This window comes from Manis pentadactyla, chromosome 5 (assembly GCF_030020395.1).
Source record: "Manis pentadactyla isolate mManPen7 chromosome 5, mManPen7.hap1, whole genome shotgun sequence".
Classification (NCBI taxonomy): Eukaryota; Metazoa; Chordata; class Mammalia; order Pholidota; family Manidae; genus Manis; species Manis pentadactyla.
In genome coordinates, this window is record NC_080023.1 from 29,992,582 (window position 1) to 30,006,689 (window position 14,108).

The 14,108-nt window shown below is 36.4% G+C and overlaps 1 protein-coding gene across 7 annotated transcripts in view; it reads right to left on the bottom strand.

Moving 5' to 3' along the window:
- Positions 1 to 2,868: 2,868 nt before the first annotated feature.
- Positions 2,869 to 14,108, bottom strand: part of ARAP2 (ArfGAP with RhoGAP domain, ankyrin repeat and PH domain 2) — a 200,516-nt gene continuing 189,276 nt past the window's right edge. For 6 of the 7 annotated variants that reach the window (XM_036908436.2, XM_036908437.2, XM_036908438.2 and 3 more), the window contains 3 exons: positions 13,395 to 13,458; positions 7,317 to 7,451; positions 2,869 to 5,057 (listed from right to left, as the gene is read on the bottom strand). In XM_036908436.2, the coding sequence (XP_036764331.2) occupies positions 4,674 to 5,057; positions 7,317 to 7,451; positions 13,395 to 13,458 (583 nt within the window). In that variant the 3' untranslated portion in view covers positions 2,869 to 4,673. The remainder of the gene's footprint in view (positions 5,058 to 7,316; positions 7,452 to 13,394; positions 13,459 to 14,108) is intronic. The other variant, XM_036908439.2, reaches the window with a different exon arrangement.

Genomic DNA, 14,108 nt, shown 5'->3' on the forward strand with positions numbered 1-14,108 from the left:
GATATATATTTATTGGATATAAATGTCATTTATCCAATATATTTTCAGTAGTGACTAACAGCTATGATACAGGCACTGGAATGCTGGGAATATAGTATTGAACCTAAGATTCTGCACTGGCAGACTTCCATTTTCAAGGAAGTAATTAGACTAGACCATTAATACATATATATTAACATGTAAACTGTCAGACAATGTTAAGTCCTATGATGTAATAAAAGAAAGTACCTAAGGGAATAGAAGGTGATGATGCATTTTATATGGGCTGTTCAGAGAAGGTCCATCTGGTGACATGTGGTGGTGATGTGCACGAAGCTCAGTGAGCCACGCGTATGTCTGGAGAGTGTGTCACTAACAGGGACAGTAAAAGTCAAGGCATTCACGCCTGGCGATTATGAGGAAGAAGTTTACCTTAGCAAAGTGAATGAGGTAAAGAGTGGTAAGAGATGAAAGAAATGGTACAATGGAGCAGTCATTCCAGGGTTTATATCTATAGACACATTCCATTTTAACTAACGGAAATAGAAAGCTATTTGGGGGTTGTTAGAAAAAGAGACATAATCTTAAAAAGATGATTTTGGCTTTTGCCTTGTTCCATATAGCACAAGTGAGACAAGTGAGAAAAGTGTGGACTCGTGAGCTAGACTGCCTAGGGCACGTGGCAATGCTGCCGATCATTGGCTGAATAATCCTGCTTAATCTTGCTGTACCTGAGATCTAGACATGGCGGGATAGCATGGAATAGAAGGATGAGTTTTAAATGGGGTGTATTTGAGGTGACAGTTGAATACTCAAGTGGAAATGTAAACTACGGTCTGGAACTCAGTAGAGTAGGTCCATACTGAAATTAAATAGATGAGATAGAAGATGTACTATACTTACAGCTATGAGATTAGGTGAGTTCCTCTATGAGTCAGACTACACAGAGGTGAGTATTCAGTAGAGGAGCTGAGGTCAGTTATGATGACTGGAAACTGACCATTTGAATTGGTAATGAGGTTGCTCTGGCCTTGTCAGGAGCTGTCATGATAGAACAGTAGGAAACAAAAGGCTGAATGAAGGGTTAGGGAGGGGAGGGAGGGTGGCAGAGAGAAAGCAACAAGTGAAACAAATTTTACCATGCTGCAAACAAGAGATAAATGAGGCATTAGCTAGAAAGGAAGATGAGAATAGGAGTCACTCCAGGGAGATACAAGTGTCACTTTTATCTGATGAAGGTTAGTTAGTCTTGATCCAATCTGTAGGATTAAGGTTTAGCTCATTTGGATTGATCAAAATCACTTTTTGTCTCTCCCTCGTCTAGTGAACACTGCTATTTAACTGATTGGGTTGTTGTTTGAAAGGGCTAACAGCATTTTCATATTTCCTATCAGATCTTAAGGACCAGCATCATCTATCTACTGGGACAGTGATTTTTGATGTCAGAGACCTTGAATTTTTACAAGCAGCCCTAGACTTTAATTGTGCTGGGCCACCATTTAGAATTATTTATACTATATTATTTTAGTATTCAAGTTATTTAGCTACCTGACTTCTAAGGTTTTACATCCCAACATTCTCTCTCCTCCTCTATTAATCATTATGATGGCTGTGACCTTGATGTAATGTCACAAAGGTATTCTGAGGTGTGGGTAACAAGAGGACAAAGACTAATACTTGAAAATACCAGGGTGTACTCTGCCCATATGGTATCTATATTAACAGATTAATATAAAAGTACTTTAGGGCTGCCATTAACAAAATTCCACTGTATGGCTTTAACAATAGGAAGTTATTTTCTCACAGTGCTGGAGGCTAGAAGTCCCAGATCAAGATGTTGACTGGTTTGGTTTTATCTAAGGCCTCCTTAGCTCGCAGTTGGTCATGGCTTGCTGTGTCCTCACATTATCTTTCCTCTAGGTGCACACATCCCTGGTGTGTGTATGTGTATCATCACAAAAAGCCAACAAGATAGGTGCTATTCCCACTTCTCAGATGAGGACATTTAGATTCTGAAATTTAATCCAATAATTCAAAAAGATCTTAAATCTGTGGAGGTATCTGAATTACTAAAAACTATGCTCAACATATAGTAGCTATGGCAGAGGTGATAGGGATCTACAATATAATTTAGAATAGCTTCAACAAAAAATCCCAAAAAACTAATAAAACAACTATGGAACATAGATGAATTTTAGTTACCTGTAGGATTCGTTTCTGAGCTCTGCATTTCCAGATGATTGGAGATAAACATGATGATTTGTAGACATGGCAGAAAACTGTTCAGAAGATAATCCTAATTCTGTTCTGTCTTTTGAGCAAATGGTAATATCAAAGTATTGGTGCAATTGTGATGAGATGGTGAAAATCTTAGTCATCTTTTCCCCAGAGTGATTAACAAAAGTTAGAAAAAAACATGCAAATATTTGGATATTACAATCTGTTCAAATTTGATGCATTTTCAAAAATATTTCCTTTTGCAGATAGCTTATGCAAATTTTAGAATTAAGAATTGTCATATGAACAATGCAAACTGGCAGCTAATACAGTGATGTACACAAGTCGTATTTTTTCCTTCAAGTGCTTTTGCTTAGTTTTAAATTCTCAGTGCCACTTTGATAAATCATCAGGTAATGATATGTTTAGAAGCCAAATACTTAAAAGCCATGTGTCTAGAAATTAACATTAGGTCTTAAGAGCACCATCAATAATCTGTGTCATGTTTGCATGTATTCATCATTTAAAATAGAACAATATTCATATTGACATGTTTGAAAAAATGACAGTGTTTGGCATATATTAAATTCAAATTTTTTAAAAAGGGAGAAAAGGAAAGAATCTATTTCAAAATAACCTTCAACTTCTGAAAATAATGATGATCCCATTCAGTTGGACTTGTAAAACAATTTTAATTTTTACTCAAAATATGAGATGTCAACATTAGCCCTTATCTTACACTTGAAAATGGAGACAATTGGAAAGGAAGGGAAACAGAAGCTTAGATTTTAAAACTCAGGTTTCAAAAATATTCAAATAAGGCAGGTAAATTCCAGATGCTTCCCACTGTCAAACAGGAACTTTCATATGCCTTATTTCATTAAACACAAATATAATTTATTAGTAATAATAGTTTAATTTTTTTTAACTAAATACCATGGTTTTGTGCTTTGGAAGGCTCCCTAGTAGTGCCAGCTATTTCATAAACTGACCTGCAGTTTTTCTTTCTTTAAAAAAAATCCTAATCTATTTGGATTTAAAGAATAAATATTACATATCCATGGTAAACTATTTTATCACCACCAAATATAGGTGATCAGAATAAATTCATAGCATCAACAGCATATTTCTGTACTATCATCATCAGACTGACCAAAGTATGGGCTTTTGTAGACAAATTCTGATTTAAAAAGCCACCTGAAAAACAGGAGCAGGGGGAAAAAATGGTAGAAATAAAGGTTAGGTACCTAAGATAATTTTAAAGAAATTGATGAAAAGCACTTCCCCTAGTGTGAACTATAATTAGATAGTATTGTCTTTCTGAGGAAAACCACCAACTCAGTAACAGTTCCTCATGTGGAAGCTGAAATTCATTATTCACTAGACTCAGGGAGGAGACTACTGATTAAAAAAAAAAAGAGGCTAGATTAGATGATGTGAACTGGTAGTCCCCTGAATGCAGTTGAGTTAAACTATCCCCCACCCCAAAATGGCGTACACTTCCAGTTCGTTCTGACATTGCAGAGAAAGACATTACAGCCTTACTTAAAATACCAAGAAATGAACATACAAAGTAAGGTAATAACAACAACAAAAAAAACCCATGAAACCCTGTAATGTTTTGTTTGTACTAAAACCATTGTAAGGAGCTCTTAAAAAAGATTGGTTGTATATAGCAACAGTGCAAATGGCATCCTCTCCCAGGTCCTGTGCACACAATCTCTTCAATGCAGTGTAAGTTTCTTTTCCACAGCCACCTACAAACAACTGAAGTGTAGTGAATATATACTGTGGCTGGTTCCCTAACATCATAAATTAGTGGCTGGTGCCACTTATTTGTTTGTTGGTTGAACATTACTTATGGGAAATACTTAGTCACTAGACTTATTCTCTTACAAGTAGTTTTTCATTAAGGAATTCTGGTCAATAGTGGACTAGAATGAATCTTAACTGACCTCCTTAGTTCTTAGAACACTTGTTAACCTCTTGCCTCTTTTAAAAACCCCAATATTGTTTGATGGCAGCCACAAAAATAAAGCCTCCCCCTTTCCTTGCCCTAACATGGACCCCATGTAAACCTAAAAAAAAAAAAATTAAATATACAAGGTTTCTCAAAGTGCAAAATGTGTTATATATAGTTTCATAGACTTCATTTAAACAGTATTTTATACAATACAGTACAGTTTGAGATTTCTGTTCATAAGTTACACTACTTAAGAGACAACTACTTTAACAGGTTGGCCACTAGAAGGAATCTGACGCATTCTTACACAAGGTTAATACAGTTGAACTGTACAAGTTTGCTTCAGACCAAAATAAAGTTAATTTTACACTTATATACATACATATTTAAAAATGCTGTTTAAATGCTCATGTAGAGCCAGACAAACCTTATAAACCATGAATTATCCTACAGTTCTGGTTTCTGGTTTGCACACAGACATCGTATACAATATTGAAAAAATTTGCAGGACTACTCATTTTATTTCTTTCTGCAAAATCTGCTCCCCCTGTAGCTCTTTTGGAAGGGTTCTTGACCGCTGTAGAATCACGCTAAGTTCTTCAATGACCTTTGGTGGTAACTTCTTATCAGAGTCCAAAGGAGCTTTGCCATTCCTGTCCTCCGCCTTCCTCAATGTCTTTAGGTCTCTATGGCCTTTCTGTTGCCCCTCAAAGACCTCAGTCTCTGTGTCTTCCAGGCAGTTGAAACTCCGATGTTTTCTGGCTCGACTGCGAGGTTTCTCATCTTTGCGCTCCAGGCAGTGTGCCACCACAGAGGCCCTCTCCCTTAGGCCGCCATCCCCAGACTCTTGATCATATTTTTCACTGAGCCGCAGCCTTTCGAGTTCTGCTCTTACACTCTAAAAATAATATAAAATGTTTCACAGGAAAACAAAATTTAAAAAAAGTACTTGCCACATAAAAGTTAAGCCTTCTTAAATTAGAGCTTATTGCTATGATTTCGGTTCAAGCTTTACTTTGACACAAGTAGCCTGTCTGAATTTATATTCTAATCTTAGAGCTACAAAATCAACTGAAAGACCATGGAAATTCATTTAACATACCACTTCAAAGCTGTCTTTCAGGTTAGTGATCCAAATTGATTCTCATTTCAAACCTGCCTTTTCCAGTTCACGTCTGCTTAGGTGTGTCGCATGTCTGGGCAGCTGTAGGTCCTCCAGTGCTGTACTGGCAGGACAAGGGGGGCTGTGTGGCCACGTGAGTCAGGGAAATGCTCTGCACTACAGCCCCTTCTTTGAGTCACAATACATGTTACCCTATTACCACATACTGATAAGTATTATGGCAGAGAAATCTGTTTAACTTCTTTTTCTATTTTTTTCTTTCTCCTCCCAAAATATCTGACTAATAAAATCTTTCCTCCCACAGACATATTTCTGACAATAATGAAATGTACATACTAGTCCTGTATGGAAACCCATTTTTGTACCAGTGGATTAGAGCACTCATTCAGTGAACTAAAAGGGCCTCCAGGTACTAGAAATAACAGTGACAGAACACCTCTGATATACAGAGGTGCACTTTTTCAACTAGGGTTCAGGATATCTTGCGACTGGGCAATTCCCAGCATACAGAACCTTCATCAGATTCTCAAAAGGTACTACAACTTAATCAAGTGTAATGGATAAGAATGACCGCCAGAGAATCAAGCTTATGGAGCCACACAGAAAGGCTACCTGATAAAGTGGGTCAGGATATAGGTGGGGGTGTAAAGAAAAAAATTATTTTTTTTCACAAGCAAGAACTGAAGAAATTTGTCAACATTTCCCAACATAAATTGCAAAGCCTAGATTTTTTGTTAAGTTACAAATATTTGGAAGAGAGAAATGAAATGAAAATACTAACTGTGAAATCAGACAGTATAAACAGTACAGAAATGAAAGATGTCCAATTTAATAAAGGCAATGCCTTGTCTTTTTCTACAGTAAGTTATTCATAGCTCTGCCACTGTACGATGCCCTACTAGAAAGTCAACTCAGATGTAAGCAGGGTTTTTGTTTATGCTTCTGTTTGATTTGTTCACTGAACATGGTACAGTGCCTGAATATAGGAAATGATCAATATTCTTTAGACTAGTGAATAAATGTAGGCTTAAACTTTTTCACATGTATAACACCTTGTTCTATTTTCTTAAATTCCAGCAGATTCAGACATGAAATGATAGCAGAGAAGTTGAAACTGAATAAAAATTTTTATAAACATAATTTATAAATGATTTTGAAATTTCCTGATAAGGTTATACATTTCTTCTATTCTAAAATTACATAGAAGATTTTTTTTAAAAATCTGACTGCTAAGTTAAAATGCTTAGTCTTTCAAAAGTTATTTCTATTTGGAAAGCAAGAGATTCAAAGAGCCTAATTCCAAACCTGGAAGAAATAACACTTTTTACCTGCTTTTCTTTTTGTTTTGAGGGACTCAATGAAAGCACTGAAACATGCATTAGTCTCAAAGTGTTTAATGAGTTTTGAGTTGCAAACAGCTTTTGTTCTTTCCTGAAGAGAGTGAACTTCAAGTCAAGACTAATGCTACATCTGTTCTCCCGCCCCTCAAGGTGAGAAGGAAAACAAATGGAAACTTCCCTGAAAAATGCCAATACTTTTTTTACTGATGCTCAGGGGTCATCTTGCAGTCCCATAATTGACTGAGACACCCCATCAGTTCCCAAACCACTGGCATTTGATTGTATTCCTAGAAAGTCTAGTTACCATAACTCTAGACATGTTTTGCCATGGGCTCATTCTAAGGGTATTAGACGGGAACTTGTAAGACTACTTCGAAACTGTGATTTTACCAAAAGAACTTCTGTATACATATTTAAAATTGCTTGGCTACTTTAGGGATAAGGAAATAAGCGGTATTATGAATATTTAACAGAATGGTCAATGTCATTATTAAAACTATTTAAGAAAAAATTAAAATATAAAATGTCAAAGAGTGGCATAGGGTGATTCATAGTATTTTCTTGACGGATGCAATTCTGACTATGCTTTCAAAGAGATTATTACTGTGCTTTTGGAGCCAATGAGGTAATTAATGCACTTAAGACATAAGAAAACAAATGCTGTCATTAATATAAAAAAAAAAACCTAACCTACCTCGATATTTCTCCGGGCTTGGGTTGCATTTTTTTCATGTTGGATGGGAATTAGAGGCAAACCTCCGATTTTGGGATTTTTGGTTATAGAACGTTTCCGTTCCTTTCCAGCTGGTGGACATATGTCATTTTCATGCTGTGGAAACACAATATCTTGCTGTTGGTGGATGATTTCATTACGTGGTACACTATGTTATATAGTCACTTGGCTCCTTTACCATATATCCAAATCAAATGATCTGTTTTCCACGAGATGCCATTTATAATTATGGTGTTTACTCTGGCAGCAACATTGCTCAAGTATGCAAAACTCTTAAGTGAACTGAGCTTTGAGGTCTCAGTTCAATTTCTAAGTTTCAAATCGATGCCTCCTGTACTACTTATCAAACAAAAGGGGGATAATATTTAAGGGAATTGGCAAATTTCTTTGTGGGAGAAAAATAATGCACTTGTCTGTATTTCTAGGCCCTGTAATCAAAGTAACTACATATTCATTTTCTTTCTCCATTAAAGATGACTGTAGTGTAAAAAGTAATTTGACCTTTCATACCTCAACTCGACCTAAGGCATGGCTACCAGAAAAATTAGTCTTATTTTACAACCCTTTGGAAAATGTTATTTTCATCTAATTGAATTCCAAAGAAATGTTACCTTGTACACAGACATTTATACTGAAAATCATTGTACAACAGGCTATGGCACATTTGTTCTCAAATTATTGACTATATATTTTGGCCCACTGAGAAATTAGGTATTTCTAGAGAAAAGTTAATTTTGCAATGGGGAGAAATATCCACAGATAAAAATATAAGTTCTTGAGTGATAAATACTTAAGATATGCATATAAAAGAAAAATCTTTAAAGATTTTTTCCCACTCCTCAGGGTAGATTAACTTTATGTAAGTTGGGAAAAGCAAATTTATTTTCAGACAACAATCTATGAAAGAAGTACAATACCAATTATAAAATGAGAAGCTTACAGATGTTCTGATGAACTGAAAACCTTTTGGTGTGTGTATATAAATATATACACATATATATATACATACAAATATATTAAATATAGCTAACTACTCTATTTTTCTCTAAGATACAACAAATTCTAGTTCTTATGTTGCAATTAGTATTGGGATGTAGTGTTTTATAGAAAAGAACTCATTTAATAAGTATTTACTGTGTACCCACCATATAATAATGCCTAGTTTATGTTCAGAGGCATACTGTCAGACTTTGTGCTTATCAACTTACCTATTGTGTCTCACTTAATCCTCAATTAGCCTACAGTGTAGGTCCTATTATTACTATACATCAGATCTGCCCTTGAATTTTAATGAAGCATTTATTTTGGCTTAGCAAATCTACAATGGTAGATTATGCAATATTTCAATCAGATAGAAAGTTATAAGCTTCATAGTATTATGTCATGGTGACAAACTTGGTAAAAATAATTTTGACATAATTGGGAAGCTCTCAACATGCAGAGCTAGAAGACTGGCCAGGAAGGAATTTGGTCACCCTTGTACTCTTCATTCACCAATGTATGGCATGTATGCTAAATGATATTTTGAAGAACCTAAAAGAAACACAGTTCTCAAACACGTATTTCTTTTTTTGAAATGCTATACAACACTGTGAATACCAGCTAATTAGTTCTTACTGGGTTGATTCAAGAGGTATTTTTCCCAATAGCAAAAACCATTAGATGTTACGTTCTGGCCACATTTACACTTACTTGTGACTTCAAAAGTCAAACTGTATGGCTCATATAGTTGAAGATCATACTTTCATTATCATAACCAGTGATCACAACCCCAAATCTTCATTTCTATCTCCCACTTTCTATTTATCCCTCAGCCACAGCTTTGACATATAAATGTCTTACAATTTTGTCAATTAAAGTGCACTTTGTGTTAATTCAATATTTGCATACATTAGGAAAGGATTCCCCCCATCAAGTTGATTAACTCATCAATCATCTCACATACTTTTTTTCTGTTTTGGTAAGAAGAGTTACGTTCTACTCTCTTGCAAATTTCAATTACACAATACAGTGTTATCAACAATAGCCACCAGGTCATACATTAGATCTTCAGGCCTCATTCATCTTGTAACTGAAAATGTGTCCCACTTTACTGACTTCTCTTTCTCTTACTCTCCAAACACCTGCCAACCCTTTTTCTACTGTGTCTCTATGAGTCTGACTTTTTTAGAGTCCATATATAAGTGATACTTGCTTTATCTGTCTTTGGCCTACTTCATTCAACATAATGACTTCCGGATTCATGCATGCTGTCCCAAATGACAGGATTTCTTTCTTTTTTGAGGCTGGATAATATTCCATCATGCATTTATACACCATAGTGTCTTTATCCATTCATCCACTGACAGACATTGAGGTACTTTCCATACCTTGGCTATTGTGAGTAATGCTGCAATAGGTCTGTCTTATTTCCTGACCTTGGTCTCTTCTCTAACAATTGAATTTCATTCACTGTAAGTATTCTTGAGGCCCTCCCATCCATTCTCCCCCACCATTTTAATTTCTAGATTTTCCCCTACTTCCTGCACATTCATTGTCTGTCAGTATACTCAACCTCCTTATAAATGTCCTTGAAGTCCTGTGCTTTTTCTCTTTCCATCACACTTGCCTGGTAAAAACCCAAAACTAGTTGAACTGCATCTATCTACTTACTTTATGGGGGCCGACCAACTGATGGAGGAAAAAAAAAAGATAACCCTTTCATATATGCATCTTCTTTTACATTTAACCTTGCATTTCCCAAAAGCACAAAGCATTACCTTGAAGTTCTACTTCAAGTGAGGGCAATCGGCTGAAGATTTTCACCTTTACTCTGCCCCTAATCTTTCAACATGGCTCCCCAAGTCACTGGTGGCAAGCACACTGATCAAACTAAAAAATTATTAGTAATCCTGTAAGAATTTGATTTTCCCACCATGAAACATACCAATCTCCCTGCATTTGTAGCCATATAAGCAAGGCTCCCTTCTCTTCCAGTTAGTATTTATTCTGGTTACAAGTAACTTTTCTCTAGTCTTGTCTATAATTGATCAATGGGCCAGCATATACAGTCAATAACTTGAAAACAAAGGCTTTTTTTTCAGAAATGAACAAATGTGCCCTTGTTCACATTGCTTCATGTCTTCTAGAGCCTCTGCTGGTTTCATAATCTCCCTCCTCATTTATCAAGTTTTTCTTCCAATTACTGGATTATCTCCATCAGCATAGGTGCAAAGTATATACTCTCCCTTCATCATAAAGACAAGTAAATCAACACCTCAAAACTGACCTTGACCTTGTTTCAATTTAGTTGCAGCCTCATTCACCTGCATAGCAAATTCCTTGACAGAATACCCATCACCTGGTTCTCCTCCTTCCTCAGCCCTTCTTGTTTGTCTTGCTGTCTTTTCCGATTGACCCTTAAAGTTTGGAATGTCCCAGGGCTTGTCTGTCTGTCTTTCTCTCTTCCCAGTTCATTTTATATTCTCATTCTCTCTCTGGCTCTTTCACTCATCTCACCCCAAACTGTGGCTTTCAATAAAAATAAATGCTGACTTCCCAATTTACATTTCAGCCTCAATTTTTTTTTGCCTGAGGCTTTGACCCACACATCCCACTCACTACTTGCATTTTGCTTGTGTGTCTAATAGGCATCTCAAATTTCACATGGCCAAAACAGAACTCTCAATTTTCTTCCACATCTCTCAGTAACTTCACTTAGGTCTGTCAGTCGCCCAAAGCTGAAACACTAGGATTCGTTCTCTCAAACCGCTGTAGCCAATCAATTGTGAGCCCTGCTGGCTCTGCCTCAGGTATTCCTGAGTCTTAGTATGTCCTACCATGTCCCCTGCTACCTCCTCAGTCTGAGCTGCCATTTTCTTCTAAGTAAGCTGCTCTTCCTGCTTCCATCTTTGACCCCTGACAGTGCCCTCAACAAAGTAACCAAAATTATTATTGTTTTTGTTTAATATAAAGCAGATCTTATGATCTGTCCCCTACCTTCCTCACCTCTTACTTCCCTCCTCACAGCAGTCTTCATGATGTTCATGGAATAACAAGATACTGACCATGTCTCAGGACCTTGTGTTTGCTGGGCACTGTCACTGGAGCGCTCTCCCCACTTGCACATGTGTGCAAGACTTGCTCCCTCATTTCAGACAGGTCTTGGCACACCTGTCAGTTACTTGAAAGGCATTTCCTGAGAACCTTGCTCAATGTGTGCCCTTCCTTACCTCAGTCATACTCTCCCTCTCTTTTCCCTTATTTATAATTTTATTTTGCCACAACAGTATCTATTTGAAATGTTATCATTTATTCATATCCTTTCTCCTTTCCTATTTTAGAAGTACTAACCGAGCATGTACTCCATAAATGGTATTGGGGTCTATGGTACAGATGAATATACAGGTCTGATAAGGCTGACAGTCCTTCCTCTCGTACTGTTTACATTTTAGTAGGAAAGACAGACATGAAAAATCGAATAACAGAAACACCTTTTAGTTAGTGCTACAATGTTGAGCTACAGGTTCCTATAGCCTGAAGGTCTAATTGGTCTGGAGGTCAGGGAGAGTTTCTCTGAGAATGTGACATGTAAGCTGAAATCTACAGGACTTTTGAAGCAGGGGTAAAGAGGGGGATGGATATTAGAAAAGTGTTCCAGGGACCAGAAAGAACTCATTTGAAGGGGCACTTACTGGTGTGTGTGTGTGTTAACATATATGTATATAACATCTGCTGTTTTCCTGTCTGTCTTCTTATGGAGGTGAGCCATTAAATCCTTAAATCCAAGAGGACCTGTGTGTTTACCTTAGTCCTAAGAAGTGGAATTAACAGAGGGAAGGTAATTGGCCAGATCTTCTGGGGCCAGGACAATGAAAAAGTGAGGCATGGAGAAATACATTGACTGAGATAGCAACCTCTCCTTTCTGGCTTATATCTTGATTTTTCAACCACAGAGTCTACTGACTTCAATTATAAAAGAAACACATCAATTTAGTTGTATCAAAAATGGACACTGTAATGGTCTTTGACTCTAAGGTTCCAATCTTACTAAAATACTTTATATCTATTTTTTTTAAAGTAGGACTTAAACATTTGAATTTTTCAAAAGTCACAAAAAAGAAAAAAAGTAACTCAAAAGTTGGCAGTCTTTTTCTGCAAATGTATTCCCAGGAGTAACAAGAGCAATGGATGGAGAAAACTGCTTATTAACCACTGGAAAGGTTAATAAATTAAATGAACAGAGAAAATGGTTTTCAAAACAAATAAGGGCCAGATTTGGGGTGAATTAATTTCTCACTTGTAAGAGAAACAGGGAAGTACATCCTCAGTAATAAAGAGTGGCAACTTAATCGTTACCAGTGAATTCCGATGCTCTTGTGGGAAGCATTGCTGGCAATTCAACCAGACAAGGTTGGGGAAGAAAACCAATCCTGTTAATGAGACGTTTAACTCTTCCCTGAAAGACACTTCCTCTAGGGAGGACACTAAATAGGGAACAGAGTGTCGGTGCTAGTTCCTGGCACCCCTTGGTGTAGACCACTAACTAAATGTATGGTCCTAAGCAAATGATGGAACCTTTGTTCACCTATATTCCCTCATCTATAAGCTTTGTCATGCATGGTTTGTTGCAAGGAATACACGAGTTAACTCTTTTCAAGTATCTAGCACACAGTATTAAAGGAATGTAGGATCCTGGAAAGGCAGGAACAAGAAGAGTAGGGGGCCATAGGAGACCAAGAAGGAAAATAGCATACTTTTCTAAATAAAGATCAGGTTGGGACTCTGGTAGGATGACAGCTTAGACAAACCTCTCTCTCTTTATACTACTGTCTTAAAGCAATACACCTCTCCTGAGCTAAGCTGTTCCTGAGCTTGAAGAAAGAAGCATCAACAAAGAGTTAAAGAAATGTATAAATTTGGGTTGCTCACATATTTTTAAAAAAATGAATGAAAAAATAAAAGTATATGCATAAAACTCATTAAAAATTCCTTGAAAACCACCAACATTTTCTATAAGCAGTTACTATACTTTACTGGAGAGTGAAACAGAGGCTATACCTGGGCAATAAAGATACTGGCCATCCACTCTGTCTGAGTTTCGAAACTATCACAGCACAGGTGCCTGCAAAACAAGGTTAATAAAATACATAATTTAAAATAGACAATGGGCTATTCCCTAGTGTATTTGTTTGGTAATTAAGTGATCAAGAACTTTTTTGGGGATTCTCCTGTTTCATGACTTAATGCAATTAAGATGGGAGTATTTCAGTACAAGTGGCTTCAGGCTTCTGTTAAATATATGATATCAAAATAATGGTGTAAATCAAAATAGTTAAAAGCTTTGGTAACTGCTAAAAAATGATCAGCACTTGAGAGGCAGAAAGGTCAGTGTCATTTGCTCTTTCAGGTACATGATGGTAAACATCTTTTTCCCCAGAAATACTGAACCTAAGAATAAAAATATGTACCCATTTTCTTAAGAGCTATTTTTAAAAAAGGCTTAGACATTTTCCATCATTATGATTATAAATAATACTCACAAAACTCATTAAAAATGAACTAAATGAAAAACTGCCACATGTCCAGTAACACTGAATCAGTAACCTTTTATTGAAAACTTACATAAAACAGAGATCTGGCCCTCAAGGTTCACATAGTCTATTAGAGAAGCCAGGCATGTAAACATAAATCATAGCACAGTGAGAAAAAGAGAAAGTAAAGTTGAACACAAACATAGAAAGATCATACTTGGAGATGAGGTGGAGACTATTT